Source organism: Teleopsis dalmanni, chromosome X (genome assembly GCF_002237135.1).
Source record: "Teleopsis dalmanni isolate 2A chromosome X, ASM223713v2, whole genome shotgun sequence".
In the NCBI taxonomy this organism is placed as follows: Eukaryota; Metazoa; Arthropoda; class Insecta; order Diptera; family Diopsidae; genus Teleopsis; species Teleopsis dalmanni.
This window is the reverse complement of record NC_051848.1, coordinates 46,030,489-46,049,579: the sequence shown is the minus strand read 5'-3', so window position 1 is coordinate 46,049,579 and position 19,091 is coordinate 46,030,489. Positions and strand designations below refer to the sequence as shown.

Sequence of the window (19,091 nt, the reverse complement as noted above, 5' to 3'; positions counted from 1 at the left end):
AAGCTTTCATTTAGGGTATGTTCAATGGATTCCTTTGCATTTGGAACGTATGTGGAATGCATTCGAACGTCATTCATACAGAATGTGAGAAAATTGCTCATTTTGTGCTTGAAATTTTATATGCAAGAATGAGCCATTCGATACTCATTTTCGATTTTTGACCAAAATGAGCCATTTTCGGCCAATGTAAACGCCGTATTATGTGAAGGTAGTTGTTAGTGTCAATAATGTGGAATCTAAATGACACCTAATAATAACTATGGGCCTTTTTCAAAAATTAAGGTGCTATGTTTAATAAAGCGATTCATAACATATCTGCGAAAGTTTAAACATGTATCAGCAAAAATATACATTACTTTTTCATTTGAATCAGATGTTCATATAGAATTAGATTATAATATTAACTTGATTTTGTAACAATGTTAGTCGAACACGCCATATAAACAAAATTAAAATTACTTGTATGAATAGGTTATGAAGGTTGTTGTCAGCTGATAGATGGTACACAAAATTTAATATCATACTATTTACGTAAAAGTGATATTTTTTAGTTATATATTATATTAAACTGTTTTTAGTAAACTGAAAGTGTTTTTAAGTATAATTCTTTAAATTGTGTTTATGAGATATTAAAATTAATTTTTAGTAACTTAAAACAACTTCTAAAATCTATGTAAAAGGGATATTTACAGGACAATTCTAACAAAGATCGTTAAAAGTCATACGTAAGATCTTTCTAAGATCGAACGTAAAACCGTTTTTATAAGATTTTAGCTATTCTGGCACAAAAGAATTTCAAAAAAAGATTTAACGTTTGTAATTCCTGATAGAAAGATGTTTTGTTTTCTTTTTAGTGAGCACAGCTGCTAATTGCTACCATATGCAAGTTATGAATTGAATTTTAATACAAATGTGGTAGAAAGCCGTAAGATATATATTTAATTATTATTACTATTTATACATAAATAATTTTTACTGAATTTAGCTCAAGTCATGAAAGAAATGATAGCAGCTATTGCTGCATTAACAACAGTAGTAACAATTAATTAGTTTTAAAATTATATCTTAAATATATATAAATAAATAAATAAAACAATGTGAAATAAATATTAAAATGTAACTATTTAAAAAAATATATATATTATATAAATACACATAGCTTGCATCGTATTGAAAATTACGTTAGAAATAATTGTTCAATTTTTACAAATTTCAATTAATTAATTCATCATTCATTTCCATTCTAATTTGTATGTATTTTATTTTATGTAACAAAAATTTTATGCACGAAAACCACAAAGAAAATTTTAGCTGACAATCCAAAGATCTGATCAATAGCAAATTTTTCTTTTGGTTTTTAGAAAGACCGAGAACAGCTTTAAGTCTTGCAAAATACGAAAAATCTTTCAAACGATTTTTCGCAAGATTTTTGAGTGTATGGTGAGCTGAAAATTGTTGCCAGAATTGCCCTGTTTATAGAGCAATTCTTGTACTGTTTATACTAGAGTAATACTATATATATTTTATACATTTACATCTACAATTTTTTTTGTTCTTTCACAAATGCTTAAATATTTTGCTTTCAAGTCGCGTTAATAAAAATATTTTTGTTTCCAATATGTAATTTTATCCAACACGATTTACTGTTAGTGATTTTTATGGGATATATTACAGTTAATGTATTAAAATTTATGACTGATAATATTAAATATATATTTTATACATTTCTATTTCAAATTTTTATTGTAGTTCCATATATGTTATACAAATTTGTTTTTTTATTTTTTTTCAACATAAATATTTTTGTTTTCAATACGTAATCTTATCCAACACGATTTACTGCTAGTGATTTTTGAGGGATATATTACAGTTAATGTATTAAAATTTATGACTGATAATATTAAATATATATTTTATGCATTTGTGTTCAAAATTTTTATTGTAGTTTAATATATGATTTAATAATTTATTTTTCAACTCTTTTTCAACATAAATACATTTGTTTTCAATATGTAATTTTATCCAACACGATTTACTGCCAGTGACTATCTTGTTGCACTCAAATTTCACCTCATTATTGTCAAAATATTCGCCTCTGGTCGCACTTCAGCGCATGAATGAAATGGGAAGAAATGTTACTAAATCACTTGTTCAGTTCTCTTTAGTCTGTTTCTAATTCGCTTCGGCTATGGTTGGTGTGCGATACTTGCTAAAATTGTTTGAATAGTTTGAAAGCATAAACGTTTAGTTTTTAATCGAAAATATTCAAAAATCGGCAGGAACCTTAATGAAGTATTGAAAGCAAATGTAATTTAAAATATGTGCAATTGATTTAATTTGTTTTGAGCAAAAGTCGCCAGTCAGGCATCAGCACTTAGTGTAAAGTGGAAAAGCATAAAAATTAAGTGGTTGCCAGCAACAAATAAGCAAAAATTCCTGTGCAGGCATCCACTCACATTGAGATAGTCGAGGTTCGCGATTTGTTTGTGCTTGTGTTTGTGTCTTGTTTATTTTAATTTATTATTAACAAATAATTATAACATAATAAAAATAGAAAATAGAAAAAGTCACCTACTGCAAGAAAAATAAAAAACGTAGAAAGTCAAGGCAATTTGAATAGCTTAATAATAATTTGTGTTTGTCAAAAAATTTGTGTTTGTTACGGCTAAAATGCCTGTGTCTAGTTAAAAAAAAAAAAAAAATTAAAGAATTCGGTTTGGTTTCATAAGTAAAATGCAGCGAAATACGTAAAATAATAAAATTTGTGATAATAGTTGTTAAAATCCATAGATTAATAATTGATTTATTAATCAAAGGGAAATAAAAGTATTTTGTGTTAAATGTAATATACGATTTTTAAATATATTTATTATCTAAACTTTTGTTCCTTTAAGTATAAAGAAAGTATAAACTTAAGTCACACAGTATAGAAACAAAAAAATATTAATTAAACCACGACATTTAGCTGCCGGTTATTTAATAAAAGTAAACAAATTTGAGATTTTATCCCGGGCAACGTTATTAATATATTTGCAAAATTCAGTTCGTTTTCATATATAATTCCTCAATACATCCGAACGCCACGGATCCAAATCGAACTTCCGTCCCGACCGCTCCGATCCCTCCACCACCGGACACTGAATTTTTAGCGTCGGGCGGCGACAGTGACAGTGATACAATAATCGTTGCCACAACATTACCAAACAGAAGAGACTATCTACTCACCCATAGAGCATCCTCTAACAACAACAAAACGAAAGCCCAACTAAACGACATGGCTGTGGTACGTAAAAAACAGGATGACAATAACCTAAAAGCTCTTAGAGAGTTGGTTACAACAGGTGCTGGTAACAGGCAATGCTTTGATTGTGATCAGAAAGGTCCTACATATGTCAACATGACCATAGGATCATTCGTGTGTACCCGTTGCTCTGGAGTGCTGTAAGTACATAACTTAAATTTATTCATTTTTTATAGATAAACTAAATTTTGCTTTAAAAATAATATATATATATAAATATATATATATATACATATGTATATATGCATCACTGAGAATTTTATATATCTATGACATGTAGTATAATCTAAACTTGACCTAATTTCAAATATAAATTTAAATTTGTTTAATTATAATGTTCGCCTAATTAATAAAATAATTAGCAATAATTTAATGAATCATTAAATTATTTTTAATTTAACAATTAACAAAATATGTATTAGTTGTGTATTATCAACATACAAATAGACAATTATACTCGGATTTTTTTTTTTTAACCAATTAAGGAATAGTCATAAATTTACTATAACTTAAAATATAATAACTTAACATGCGGCCCTATGCTCTTCCTAGGAGTTAAAGGATCCAATACATATATATATAATATATTTTAAAGTATGGCCCAATATAAGATATCCCTTAGTTTAAACAGTTTTATTGATGTACCCCTTGAAATATTATATGTGACTAGAGTACTATTGTAAAATAGTAAAATATAAAATATATGTATATGTCTTATATTTAGCAGTTGGCATTATCTCCTTGTCTTCTTGTCAGAATATGTCTGATAGTATATAATGAGGTTCAATTGAATTGTGCTATCATTTATAGTTGGTTAAAACTACATAATAATTCTTGAAAGGATTATTTATTTATTTGTGAATTAACATTAAAATGAATTTTAAAGTTAACTAAGAAAAGGAAACTGGACTGTTAGGTCCTACACCCTGCGCTTATATTCATGTTAAGCATTATATCTAAATTTTTTTAAAAATATCTCTGGGTAAGTGTAGCTTTATTATATTGTAATCGATAGATAGGTTGTTGTAGCAGTTTATGAGATGAGACATCGTTAGAATATATCCACATTTGGGGTATGTTGTTTATACATCCCTTTGATTAAGGATTAAATATAATAATTGTAGTTAATATAAAAAATATTTATTTTCAGTTTTATAGTTCATAATATATAGTAACGTATTTATAAATATAATAGATATTCTAATAATCACATTTAATAAATATTTATCAATTTCTTTCGATAATTGCATAAGTGAGTTTTAACTTATTTCGAACTTTTGCTATATATAAAACTTGAGTCTTTATTCGAATATTATGCATATATATAATATTCAATTTTTTTTCCACGTTATCCAGATCCGAAACTAGATTTAACAAAAAAATCTATAGCTCATACAAAGCCATTTTGTTCAAATTGGTTTTTCATAAATGTTTATATATATATATATTGCCAAAAGGTAACACTGTGATTATAAGTAGCTTGTTTGTGAAAAATCCTTACAAAGCATTTCAAAAGATTTTCTTTTCTTTGTAGTAGAATACATCTAAGGTTGTGAAAATAATATTGACCAATTTTACATACCGAACATCTCAATTGGCGAGAAAAATTATTGAATGGTTGCTTATTCAGTTTCGAACACATCGGATTTGTTCGCACCACAGGAATTTTTTTTTTGTTTTCTTAATAAATAAGAATTTTTCATATTTTAAATGTATTTTAAAATATTTAAAATAAACAGCAATGCATATACCTGCATAGTTGCAAATTGCCGCTCGACTATAGATAGAATTGCATACCTACTTTTTTTGTGACGATAAAGGATGATTTCACTGCGAAACTATCCTCAGTTACAGGGGAAATGCTCCATAATTGTATCGTTACCAAGAAGAGAAATGAAATAATTTGGTTGTATTTTTTGACTGAGACGTGAGGCGTGAGGTTTTCGTCATTTGAACTGTCCGCTTCGTACTCAATTATTTTATTTTATTGATTTGATTGATAAGGTTATTAGCCGGTAATGCTTATATTAATTCAATCACTATAGCGCTTTATTTGTCGACATATAAGTGCGCAGTAGTTCATCATTTGAATACAATTTGAATACATTGTCTTAAGCTTAACGCTCATTAATATTAATTATATTATTTTTAAAATAGCTTAAACATATAAAAATTATAGGAAACTATATATGACCTTGAATTAACCATTCGCGTTACATATAAAAAAAAATGCATTTTATTCTAAACTTTAGAATTTATTTTTATTCTATACAAAATTTGTATTCCGTATTAGTAATCAATTTATATAAGCTTTACAAACTATATGTACTATACTATATATGTATGTTTATGTATGGTATATGATGAGCGAGCAATTTCATCCATTAATATTCGAGGCGTTCGATATTAGAAAAGTTAAATAAATTTCCAATATAATATTTATAAAAAATGTTCACACTATTCTGAATAGCTTAATGAAAATTGCAAATATTATTATGTTTGAATATACTAATTAATTATTTAAATAATTAACATAATAAAAGTAAACATAAAAACATTGTTCTCATTTGGTTCGCCTTCACACTTTATGTGTTGATTTCCTTTAAAAAATTGTCGCAGAAATTAAACAAGCACTATTATATTGGTACTATTATATATTGTGTAGAAATGTACAATTCGGTCTTGATATGTTTCCTCTACTTTTTGATAGTGAATATCGCTTACTAAACTTAATTCGCAAAAATATTTACTATTTAATATTGTGCGAATATGCATATGTATCTGCTAGTAGTGATAGAGGTTGCCTATAGTAATGAGAAGGTAGTGTTCGGTTGTGAATCGCTGGTATTGAAAAGTTTTACAGCCTTTCTGGGTATGTATATTGTTAAGATCTCGATACGGAGAGCTCTATGTAAGTCTGTCCACCTGATGTGCGAAAGCAGTTTAACGAAACTTCTGAGAACTAGAAATTTGTATAGTTGATGAACACCTTTGAGTGTAGTTTTAGTATTATATTAGTATTATATTAGTATTATTTAGTATTTGTTGTAGCAGTGCGCAATCTTCACTATTTATTTATAAATACACAGAGCTATTGAATGTTGAGCTCGAGACGATTTATATGTGGACAGAATTAGTTAAATTATATGTAAAGTTTAAGCTTATTTAATACGATGCAGAGTTTTTAAAAGAACTTTTTTTTTTGAGGTCTAAGCTCTAAGAATTTCAGAATGTCCTTCCATTCTTTATGAACATTTAAATATCAGCACATTTAAAATAAAAAGAAAATAACAAAGTTTTATTTTTACCAATGCACGAAAATAAATACATACTACACTATGTATTATAGTGCATTGGTTATGACCGAAACACATCAAATAATTTTTAGTGTTTGTGTTGTCATGACATATACGATACAATAAAATAGCGTATTATTTCCGACTTTTGAAATGAAATTTTTAGTGTTTGCTTTAGTGTCTTTTCACCAACATAGTGAACTTTTTAGTATCTGTGGAGTAAAATATTTAAATGTTTTTTTTTTTTAATTTTTGAATACGAACACCACTATTCTTTTATAACAATCTTTTCGCGAACGTAGTGAACTTTTTAGTATCCGTGAAGTGAAATATCTTAATGTATTTTTAGTTCTTGACATAAACACTATTCTTTTATAACAATCTTTTCGCGAACGTAGTGAACTTTTTAGTATCCGTGAAGTAAAATATCTTAATGTATTTTTAGTTCTCTAACACAAACACAATTCTTTTATTACAATCTTTTCATGAACATAGTGAACTTTTTAGTATCCGAGAAGTAAAATATTTTAATGTATTCTTAATTCGTGAACACAAACATCACTATTTCTTTATAACATTCTTTACACGAACGTAGTGTACTTTTTAAGGTATGTGAAATAAAATATTTTAGTGTATTTTTAATTTTTGAACACAAACACTAAAAATTGTCGAATGTGTTTTAGATTATATTTAGTGTACTGTAGGCGTATCACTAAGTACACTAAGTTTGGTACCAAATTTTCGCTGACGTTTTTTTAAAAAAACTCTAATACTAATATTTATTTTGCACAAAAAAGTAATATAAACCTCCATATAAAGAATGTTCCACAACGTTTGGAAATTATAGAAAATTTTTTTGTATGGAGTTTTTTATGTCAATTTTTAGTGTGAAATGGATGTTAGGCTTTAGAGTAAAAGTTAAAGTAAAAGTTTTTTTTTTTTCGTTTATTGTTTATATAATTTTTAATGGCTGACATCGATATTTACAAAACTCATTCAAATCATCATTGTATTTGTTTCGTGCATTCCCATACATCGGTATTAGATATGAGCTCCGGCAACCATATTTTCGGTATACCACTTAAGGATTTGTTTATGAATATTTTGATGCGAAATTAAATAGAAGTCATGTTTTTCACTTTCCAAGTTTCGCATCCGTAAATATTCTAAACTTAGTACGGGTTCTTATTTGGTTCTTTTTTTTTAGTACACTTAAAAGAAATGTCATCTTCAAGCTACAAGTTGTAAGAAATCAAAATGTTCAGCTAGTATTTATTTATAGTTAATAATTCCCATATTACCAGAAATTATTTACACAAACAATGCTGTAGAGATACGTAATTATCACATATTAACAATACAATTATATTGTTTATATACCTCAATAGATCTATTCAAACTTCAATGCAAGTCTAAAATAATTATTGCTGAAAATTTTTACTTTTTAAAATAAGACGAGTCTCATACATTTATTATGGATTGTGAAGGCCGATACATCAAAAGTGCGTCATGATTTTGCTTTCTTCGGCGTGTGGTTGTAAGAAATGCTAGACCATGGCAGAAAGAAAAAGATTGTTTTAACAATGTATGGGCTCTCAGAAACATGAAATAAACAAATCGAAAAATTATTCATGCAAGCATTTCACTGCTTTTTTAATAGGTTTTTTAAATACATTTTAGCATTTTATTTGTGTGGCTCAAAGTCATGGTCGTGACTACAAAATAAGGCAAGGTATACCATAAAATAGGCTAGTGAAGCAGACACATTCTTTTCTATGCGCCCAAACGATTGCACTTTTAGAAGTGAAATTGCTAATATGTTTTAGTGTTTTAACTTAACAAATTTTTTGTCTTTTTTTTCCATTTCTTTTAATAAAAAAAACAATAACAATAAAAATTATTAGAAATGCAAACTACAACCTAGTGCTTATTTTCGTTAGCTTTTACTAATAAAATATGCTCAATGCAAAACATTTTTTAGTTTTAAAACAATTTTACTTTTTCTATTTCATTTCTTCTGATTAGACACGAAACAATCCGATAAACAAATGCGAATTCACGTACTTTTTTGTGTCTACTCTATTTTCTATTTCTACATAATTTATCTTCCAATAGTTCCCGGGATTAACTATTAAAAATTATTAATTTTTTTTTGGAAAAATCGACTTTATTCTTCAATATAAGCTCCCCTAAGAGCAGTACAATCATTGTAAAACTACTTCCTTAATGGTTCCATGTCTTGTTTTATTTTTTGTAGAATAATTTATCTTTTTCTTAAAATATATTTATTTCGTATATGACTTCATTATTATAGTGAAATTCCCGAGCATTCTTTTGAGATCTGTCAGCTGATAGTAGTCGTTATGGACCGAGTCTAGTAGATGAGTAAGAAATTTGAACTCTAATTTATGTGGTTTGGTTATCGTAACCAACGAATTATGGTTGGTCATCACAACAAACTGTGTCATATGTCACACTAGTAACACATGATACAATGATTTTAGTTTTACTTAAAAAATTTGATGTAAAAAATTTATTGAGAACATGGATGCCAGGTTTCATCACTGTGATCCATAAATGCACCTATATTATGATTTTAAAATCATATTCAGAGATGTTGAAATGTGAATGTCTTTGGTGATTCATTATTTGGACCCATTACTACATATTTGATACTAAAAAGTGTACTGTAATTAGTGAAATAGCACCGAATGAAGAAAACACTGAAATCGGTCGTAAAGTTTACTTAATGTTTTAAAAAAAACATTTTTACAGATGAATATAGTTTTTTTATTAACGTTTAGAGACGTTACAATGGATTTAACGATGATTTTACAAAATTTCAAAAGTATTTAATACCATTTGTTTTATTGAGATGTTATCTAGGTTTTGTTCATTAAGATCGCAAAACCTTATCATGAAGACAATTTACCACGCAAAGCGCTTTCATATAAATGAGGTCATTATAAATAAATCAACTAATTTAAGACGAAAAATGTCGAATACAACCCTTAAAAATAAATTTCCTACAATGAAAATGACCAAAATTAAAATATTTGTCATATATTTTCTATTATGGGAGCTAAACACTGGTTCAGTAAACCCACACACACCTTACTTAATATTTATTAATCACAATTCAACAATAGTAATAAATTAACACATACTTAAGATTGTATTATTATATCCCATAAAGGATGTTGTAGAGAAAATAAAAATGCATAAATCAGCTTATGTCAATGGAAACATCTAAATCTGAATTTCATTAGATAAGTAGTTTTAGCTGCAATGAAAACGTGATATAATGTATATGAAACTGATTTTCCAACGTGTCGTCATTGCCTTGGCAAAATTTAATGAATTCAGACAAGAATTTTTTTCTCATTGACCATTTTCTATATTTAGCTCAAATTGACAATATTATAGGTATAGTCTTAGTATATACATGCTTATAGTATATTCCCATTGCCTCCGTTAAAACATTTTATTTGATTTAGATCGCTAATGAAATATGTTAAAATGTGCATTTTAACATATGATTTCTTGCTTTTTAACTTAGTTAAGAATAAATCAAGGGAAATTATACTAAAAATGTCGAATGCAACATTGCAAAATATATTTCCTAAAAGGGAGACGATCGAAGTTTAACACAAGTCAAACAAACAAGTGGTAAGAATTTTTTAGAATGTTTGTATTTTATAAAGAATATACATAAAATTGTTTATATTTTCTGCGTTTTCCATTATTAATTAATTAATTTCAGTTAACAATATGAAACTAAATATTATCTGCTTACAATTGAAATGTAAACAAATAAAAGATCTTCTAGAACTTTCACAGAACTTTTTGCAACATAAAAGTTCTTTCACTTGCGTAAATCAACTTATGCCAATGGAAACAATTAAATCTTAATTTGATTAATATAAATTAATTTAGCTGCAGTGGGAATATGGTATTAGACGACTATGAAAAGTCTAAAAAAACTCACTAACAATAAAAATTGAACTTAAGAAAACCTAATTAAAAATATTGTGTTTTAAATACAGTACCAAAAATTTATTTCCAGGATCTCGAACAATCTACTGATTTAAAAGAAATCAATAAACTCTACAACGGTTAAATCAACTGTAATGTATTTTTGCTGAATAAAGTTTTTATCCATCCTTGTAGTACTAAATTACTAAGAGTACTTTTATACATAACTTACGGGGCTTACAGTTTTCGATATAAAGATCTGTTGTGCGGTCGAGTTATTAATCAGGATTTATTAGACCTATAAAATACTTTTATTTTAGTTTATCATTTCGATATTCTGTAAAAGAATAGCACTTTCTCCTGCCTGTTTATCACTGATAGAGACTCAGTATTATGACTTTCTTTATAAAGATTGGGTTAAATAATGACTCCTGAACTTTTGTAGAATGAAAGATTTTTACTTGAGTTTTTATAGTATTTAAAAAATTCTATAGGTGCACATTGTTTAACAAAAGTATGAAAATTGGTTTATTTTTAAAAAGTTGAAGTTTAAAAGTATTTACTATTAGTTATATAAATATTTAATATTGCTAGGAAATTTTTATGGAAATCTTCAAGATTTAGTATTAAATTTTTTTTCACTCAATTTTAATAAAGTAAATATTTGAGTAATAATCTAAACCTTTTTATTTGCGCAATAAATTTATTTTTCAAAATTTAATATTTTTCATAAATTTATTGTTAATTTTTTTTTACTTAATTACTCATATTTTTTTAACATTAAAAACTGCAGATTTCAAGCAATTTTTGTTTGTTTTGTTTCGTTTATTTGGGCATATTTTTGTTGCTTTTTTGTCGTAATTCTACCATTCTACCATTCAACCTATTCCAAAATGTTCAACTTTGTTGAATTGAATACAAAATACGGTGAGTCACTCTTTTGTCTTGTAGACTCTCTGTGAAGTAAATTCGACTTTTACGCTTTAACTGGATTTTATTTATTTCTACCTTATTTTGTTGCACTTTATGTTTGCCACTCACAACTTTATTGCTACATAAAAGTGTATAAGACACAAGAAAGAAGTAACAGAAAAATTAAAAATATAGCAAAAACAAAAAAAAAAAAAAAAAAATCCAAAAGGAAGGAACGACCGACCACATTCTTGGATTTCTTTGTAAGGCCATTCATGTCGAAAATGCACCATAAATCAGCATCTTTTTACATTTGTGTTAAAAAACAAATGCATAACATACATACATATACATACATATATCCATGTTCTAGATATTACATTTAATTAGCTTGACTCGTATTCTTCTCCGTATCCGAAAACTCTCATAATCTTTTGTCAGTTTCAAAAAAGTTTCCTACTTCTTCGGTCTTGTGATGTAAATGTGGTTTTCATTTAAAGACTTGGAAATATCTAATTTAATACATAATCAATATTTTTTCTGATCTTTGACTCCCTACACTTTAAATTATATCCATTGTAATAAACTCGGTTTCCTTTCCTGTGCATAATAGATGTAATATATAGATTTATATATATATATACACTTTCCTTAATAGTTTCATAGAGTCATAGACTCATACTGACTTTGTCGTAGGAACTATTTGCCTAGTTCTTAAATTCCTCTAAATATTACAGTCCGGTGATTGTGACAGCCTCTTTTGCTATACATCTCCATATATACATATGAGATTGAAAATATAGATTCATAAATACATACATATATATAAACTTTTCCAAATAGTTTAGAGTCGTTAGAAGTATTCGCTACTTTAAATCCTTTAAATAATACAATAGTGGTAATACGGTAATGGTGAAAATCTCTATCGCTATACGTCTCCAGTTTCATAGAGTCATAGACTCATACTGACTTTGTCGTAGGAACTATTTGCTTAGTTCTTAAATTCCTCTAAATATTACAGTCCGGTGATTGTGAAAGCCTCTTTTGCTATACATCTCTTTATGTACATATGAGATTGAAAATATAGTTTCATAAATGCATACATATATATAAACTTTCCTAAATAGTTTAGAGTCATATTGACTTTGTCGTTCGATTAATTCTTAATTTACTCTAAATAGTACAGTCCGGTGATGGTCAAAGACTTTTTCACTCTTTCTCGATATCTCCATCTTAAACGTGATTTTAATATATCGGTTTATTCTGGATCGGTTTATTTTCGTTGCCTTAATTCTTTGTATTATAAAGTATGCGATCTGCGATATTAAAAACCAGCTGATAGTGTTAGCTTACTTGATTTTAAATAGCGATACTGATGACTGCCTTCTAGTAATATTAGTGCTGCAAATTCTTTACCATTATCTTCGGGTAAAATAGATTGAACGTCTTTAAATATATTACTTTTTTTGAGAGGTTTTTTCTTCGATATCTCAATTATCTATATGGTTAGTTTCACCTACGTGCGTCCATAGTCATGCATAAAATATATCACAATCGTTTTATTCATTAAGATCTTTTAAACTAGCTTTTGTTTTAGTTTGCTTGATTCGAATAGTAGTGATATTAGTAGTCCTGGCTAGTAATCTCACTAATGCAAAAATTTTATACATTATTATTAGTTTAATACAATATACAATATGTTAAGCTGCTTTTAATCAATCACTTGTTTAGATACAATAGACTTTTTTAACTAACTTGTAATCTTTTATTGCACAAAGTTCTAGAGATAAGTCACTGTTCAACGGTTTTAAATTTATATTTCTTTACTTCTAAATAGTTAATCACCGCTGGGATTTAATAAAGCACTAAATCTTATTTTCAAATATTTTTAAGTCAATTCTTTTGATTTGATCCACAGTGATCTGCTTGTATAGTCTCTTTCGGTTGTGGAGAATGATACTTTTTAATCGAATTCGACGAGTAACTCTGTGACGTACTTAGAACCAAGCTGGATCGTCTCCGTATTTATCTATTTAAAAAGTTTTCAGAAGTATAATTCGTATTCGATTTATTTTCTTAATTGTTTTATGCAGGTTTACATTAATACTCTTACTTAATCTTACATCCATATTTAAAGGTTGTGACCTTTGCAGCTAATGCTTATTAGTTTTTAATTTAGACTATAGAAACTTTTAATATATCTATTTCAAGTTTCAGAATAACTTCTTTCGCTTTGGATCTAATTATTGGTCTAGATCTCAAAGGATTTTGTCTTTCTTTTAAAAGAAATCAATCAAAATATATGCAATCAAATTTTAGTCATTATCATTTATATATAAAAGTTATTTTCTTATATAAATATTATCACCAGATAACCGATTTGGATGTGTATTTTTCTTTGTCCCGAATGATTAGCGCACTTTGTATTTTTCCAATATAGTATCTGTAAATATTTATTATTTTATGACCAAACGATTTTTAATATAGTGTTTTTGCATGCTAATTGGTCAATTTTTTATTGTAGTAAAAAAAAAATTAATAATAATAACATATTGCAGATAAAAATATATTATATATCTGATAACAAGAAGACTCATCAATTAATTTTCACTGTGTAAATGCAGTTCTACCTTTAAGCCACTGTATACTTTGATGGATTATATTTTTCGTAGGTATGAGATAGGGTGTCTAAATTAAATAAAGCAAAGCTAATTAAAAGATTAAATGGGTTTACGTTTAGTAGAAAGGAATATTTTGTCTAAAAAACATTAAATAATTGTGAAAAATGCAATAAAACTGGTTATAGTTTAAATGTCAGCACAAGTCTCCATTCAATAGAGGTGTTCGTTAAATAAGTTTCTTATTTATATTTTGTATCTTGTATAAATTAAATCTTAAGATACATAACTTTTTTTCAAGGTGACTGTTTTGCAAATAAAGTTTTTACCAATCATCAGTACCAAGTTTTAATTACTTAGTAATTACCAAACCCATATGCTGCTCTAATCTATAAAGTTTTGTGCTCGTTAATGAGTCCTCAATCATTTTGCAAGCAGGGCATTAAAAGTTTGGCGAAGTACAAGTAGATTTATGGCAATCTTTCTGAAATATTAGTATGTATTTGTATCTACTTTAAAGCTGTAGATTAAAGTTGCATAGCTCATCATATAGAATTTTTACAAATTTATAAAGTTCAGAACTGATTCAAACAAAAAAAAAAATGAATTTAATAAATTTCTTTAGACTTTAGCTTAATTTATTTGTTTGCTGATTTAAGATCTTTTTTTTATCCATATTATATATCTCTGTGTTGTTTTTGTGGACTTGTGCAAATATTTTTATATTAACAGAGTCTGTTTTTCAAAAATTGCTTATACTGTTAATTTTATCCTTCACAACAATATTAAATAATGCAGATCTCGCAGTAAATATCTGAGGATAGCACACTAGCTGAAAACATCTGCATTAACGTGGGAATATCAGATATGAAAATATTATGCTGACGATATGTTTACGTTGGCTGTAAGATATTTCTAAAGTTGGCGTAGGTGTAGGCAAAGCAATATATTAAGTATATAATTTACAAATATACTTTAGGATTTGTAACAGCATTTGAATTTCAGTTGTCCGTAAAGAAGGACGTTTTAGTTTTCTTTTTTTTTTTTTTGGCAAAAAATCTCTTAATCTTTAAAAGTATTATAGAGCAGGGCAGTCCAAAAGACGGCCCGCGTCTAATATTTGTGTGGTCCGCGTCTAATATTTGTGTGGCCCGCGACATGTTACTAAACTACCATAATTTGACAAATTTTTCTTTGTTATATTTTTGTCATTTATTACATTTCACGTTAATTTACTTAATTGACAAAGACTTTAGTATATATTTTTTTATACAACATTATTTTAACAGCAACAACTAATATTGATAATGCTGTTAGTGATAGAATTGTAAAAGATAAATTAATGAAGAGTTAATAAAACTAAATTTATCATTATCGCTGTATTTTTATTTTTCTTTGAAAAAATTATGAACGATTTATTTTTGAGGCCCTCCAACCTATTCAGTGATTTGTATTGGCCCGCGATCTTATCTGGTCTGGACAGCCCTGCTATAGAGAATAACAGAATGCCGACCTTAAATCATAAAAATAAAAGCAATTTGAGTAAACAGAAGCATTTTATAGCTTAAAAATATTTAACCGAAATATCTTAAGAATTTAGGCTAGAACTCACTTTGACTCAGCTCTAGCAGAATCCACGGATATTGACATATTATATATATAGGTATGTGTATACTTATTATACGTAGTGAACTTTAAGTACGGTTTATGTGTGTACTCATCAATAATCATTTGTCTGCTGAATAATTTATCTACAGTAGAAGATCATTGAGTCTCTATTGTTAAAAAGTTCCAACCAGACGGTCAGTTTATCAATTTTTACATAATACTTTAAATGGAAGCTCAAATATTTTAATATCAGCGATTTTTAATGCTTTGTGTCTGCATTTTTTGCTTTCTATTATATTTTTTGAGCAACAAAACACTTGGGACCATTTAAATAATTTCAATTATAAAAAATTGTTATAAATGTGTTATTAATATAATAATTGTAGGTTAGTTGATATAACATCCTATGTTTAAATCCTTAGAGCCACTATAAGACAAAAAAAAAAAACACTAATACTAGTGACTTTTGCAAAAACTATAATAATAAAATCATCTCGTACAATTTACTTCAACGATTTTATTGCCAGATTTTGAAATAATGCGCAACGATCTTAATTAGTAGGAAATTTAATGAGAGTGTGTTTCGTTTTCTAATATTAAAACCTACTATAGGTCCGTATGCGTCACTCTACGGACTAATCTACTTATAACTGCACGTTGTAATATAATTTCAATCAAAGTGTTAACATTATTTTACGCTATTATATTACCTATCTATGACTATATGACTAATAGTGTTTTGCCGATTTTAACCTTACATTTAAGCATAATAAAAAAAACATAAATATTTTACAATTTCTTATATTGTAAGTCATGCTCGTAATTGAGCAATATACTTTATGGTATATACTTACCAAAAATTAGTCTTATTTGTATATATTTTCAACGCTTCATTAATTTTTAAAATAGTTATCAACTCAACGAATTGCAAAAATAATCACACATATTATCTGTTATTTAAACCAAGGTTGTAAACTGGTTGTAGATCGAATCTGCCAACTTTGTAGAGTAATTTATACCATCATGCAATGTCGCTTAGTAAATTTTGAACCAAAGTACAAGACTAGATAAGCTAGATAAATAGGTTTGATTGTTGATATTTATTCTTTAGCCTATGTCTGTGTGATTTAATGGGTTCGTTCAATAATTTCTTGCATTCAGTTACTTCAGTTTTTAATTAAAATAGGTTAATTTAAAGATACGTCAAACGACATCTCAGTATTGCTATATAGATGTAAGACCTGGCTTGTAACCGACTTTCTTACTGGAAAAATTCAAAGTTTCGTCAACAGATGTCTTCGATGTATTCTGAAGGTGTGGTGGCTAAATGTCATCCAACTAATATGAAAAATGTAAATTAGAACCAATGGCCAATTACATAAAACTAGGAGAATGGCGTTGGTTAGGGTACACATTTGTCAAAAAGCTCTTGTTTGAAACTCTCCAGCCTCAAGATATGCTAAAAACACATGGAGAAGAACATTGCAAAAGAAAATCAAGGAGTCCGAAAAAACGTGGGACGAGCTGACGAAATTTTGACTAAAAACAGAACCAGATGGAAGTGTTTTATTGAGGCCCTATTGAGGAATTGATAATGATGATGATGAATTTAAGGATAATAAGAAAGATATTAATTTGTTTATTTGTAAAATACTCATTTAAATTAAAACTTGTCAATACTTCGACCAAAATTTGTGCATACCTGTTTAAGGGAAAGATATACTTAAAGCCCTCATAGTCTTTACTAGAGTTAATGAAACTATTTTATTTGAAATGTTAATATTGTTAAAGTGCTTATCTTTGCCGTAAGCTTCTACTCGTCAATGAAAGTATGAATATATCCATAAATTATATTACTATACTAGATATACATACATTTGTCATAATAGTTTATTGTTATTATTCTTATGTCATTGACATTTACAAACTATGTAATTGTAACAATATTTAACAAGATTTTAAACAATGCATTGCATTACAAAACTATGTATTGTTCCTAATATTTATTTTTTTTATTGTATATTATTGTATATTATATACATTCAGACTTATTCATATGGAAATTTTGCTGAATAATTTTTTTTAATAAGTCTCGTCAATTTAATCGCTGCAAACTTTTTAGATTTTTAAAGTTGAATTTTATATAAAAAAATAAAAAAAAATTATTACTTCGTTACTGTAGTTTTATATGGAAAGATTATTACTATTTAAAATAAAATATTTGAAGAAATTCTCACACTGTACTGTAGACATGCAATTACAAAGTAACACTAAATATCGATATATTCTAATAAAACAAATCTTTATCTTCATTTTTTCATTTATGTTGGTGTCCAGACCTCCAGTCGCCCAATTTCAGACCCTTATCAGCACATATTCACCTAAGTGGTTATAAACCCATGTCCTCAAAGTATCGCATCTAGTAATGCCTGGATTATAGTGGTGTTTGGTCACTGGAAATATTTTCAACAGCAAAAAAACAAAATATAATAAATAAACGTTGGCATACCTACCCCCGTATAAACATTACTAAAAAATAAAATTAAAAAAAAATTAAAAATTAGAAATTAAAAATAAAAAAAAAAAAAAATAAAATTAAAAATAAAAAAAAAAAAAAAAATAAAATTAAAGATAAAATTAAAAAAAATAAAATTAATAAGATTACAGTGTCTACCCTCTACATCTGTTTGTGTCAGGGGTAAAGACATCTAATGTGAAACTGAATAAAATACCAACAGATATTTGAAAATTAGTTTTATGTCTTCAGTTCTCTCTTCTCAGTTCTCAGTTTCCACTTACACGTTTCGTCTACACAGTCTCATCATCATGTATGTCAAGGGTACATGTCATAATATAATATAGTAATAGTATATTATAGTATATAGTATTATAGTATATTATATATTATAGTAATGATCAAAGATGTATAAAAAAATAGTATCATAAGAATAAAATACTAAGATACTAAGGATAAGAATGTGTAGTACAATACTAATAATAACAAATAGGTACTATAAATATATTACCTATAATATAATATATATAATAGATAATATATATATATATATAAAAAATAGGTAATAATGGGTAATATCATAATGATAAAAATATAATAAACTAGGTGATATCATAATAATAAGATAAATTAAGAAATGTAGTAGTTCTTGTAAATATTTTTAAAACTATTGAACGTACCGATATTTTAGCTAATATGTATGAGAAAGTTATTTTAAAGAGGATGCAGTATTGAAACCAGGTATGTTCAGTTATTGTTACCTTTCACACATTTTTTCACAATTTTTTTGTACTTCAAAAACCCATTTATGGTATACAAAAATTTTCTTAAAGATATACAAAGCCAAACAAAGTTATCATCGTATG

The 19,091-nt window shown here is 27.0% G+C and overlaps 1 protein-coding gene across 3 annotated transcripts in view; it reads left to right on the top strand.

Annotated features, from left to right (window-relative positions):
* The first annotated feature begins 2,149 nt into the window (after positions 1-2,149).
* Positions 2,150-19,091, top strand: part of LOC119688150 (uncharacterized protein DDB_G0283357) — an 83,174-nt gene continuing 66,232 nt past the window's right edge. Inside the window, exons 1-2 of one of the 3 annotated variants that reach the window (XM_038102813.1) lie at positions 2,150-2,747; positions 2,966-3,441. In XM_038102813.1, the coding sequence (XP_037958741.1) occupies positions 3,275-3,441 (167 nt within the window). In that variant the 5' untranslated portion in view covers positions 2,150-2,747; positions 2,966-3,274. Of the gene's footprint in view, positions 3,442-19,091 lie in introns of all 3 variants that reach the window. The other 2 variants (XM_038102812.1, XM_038102811.1) reach the window with 2 other exon arrangements.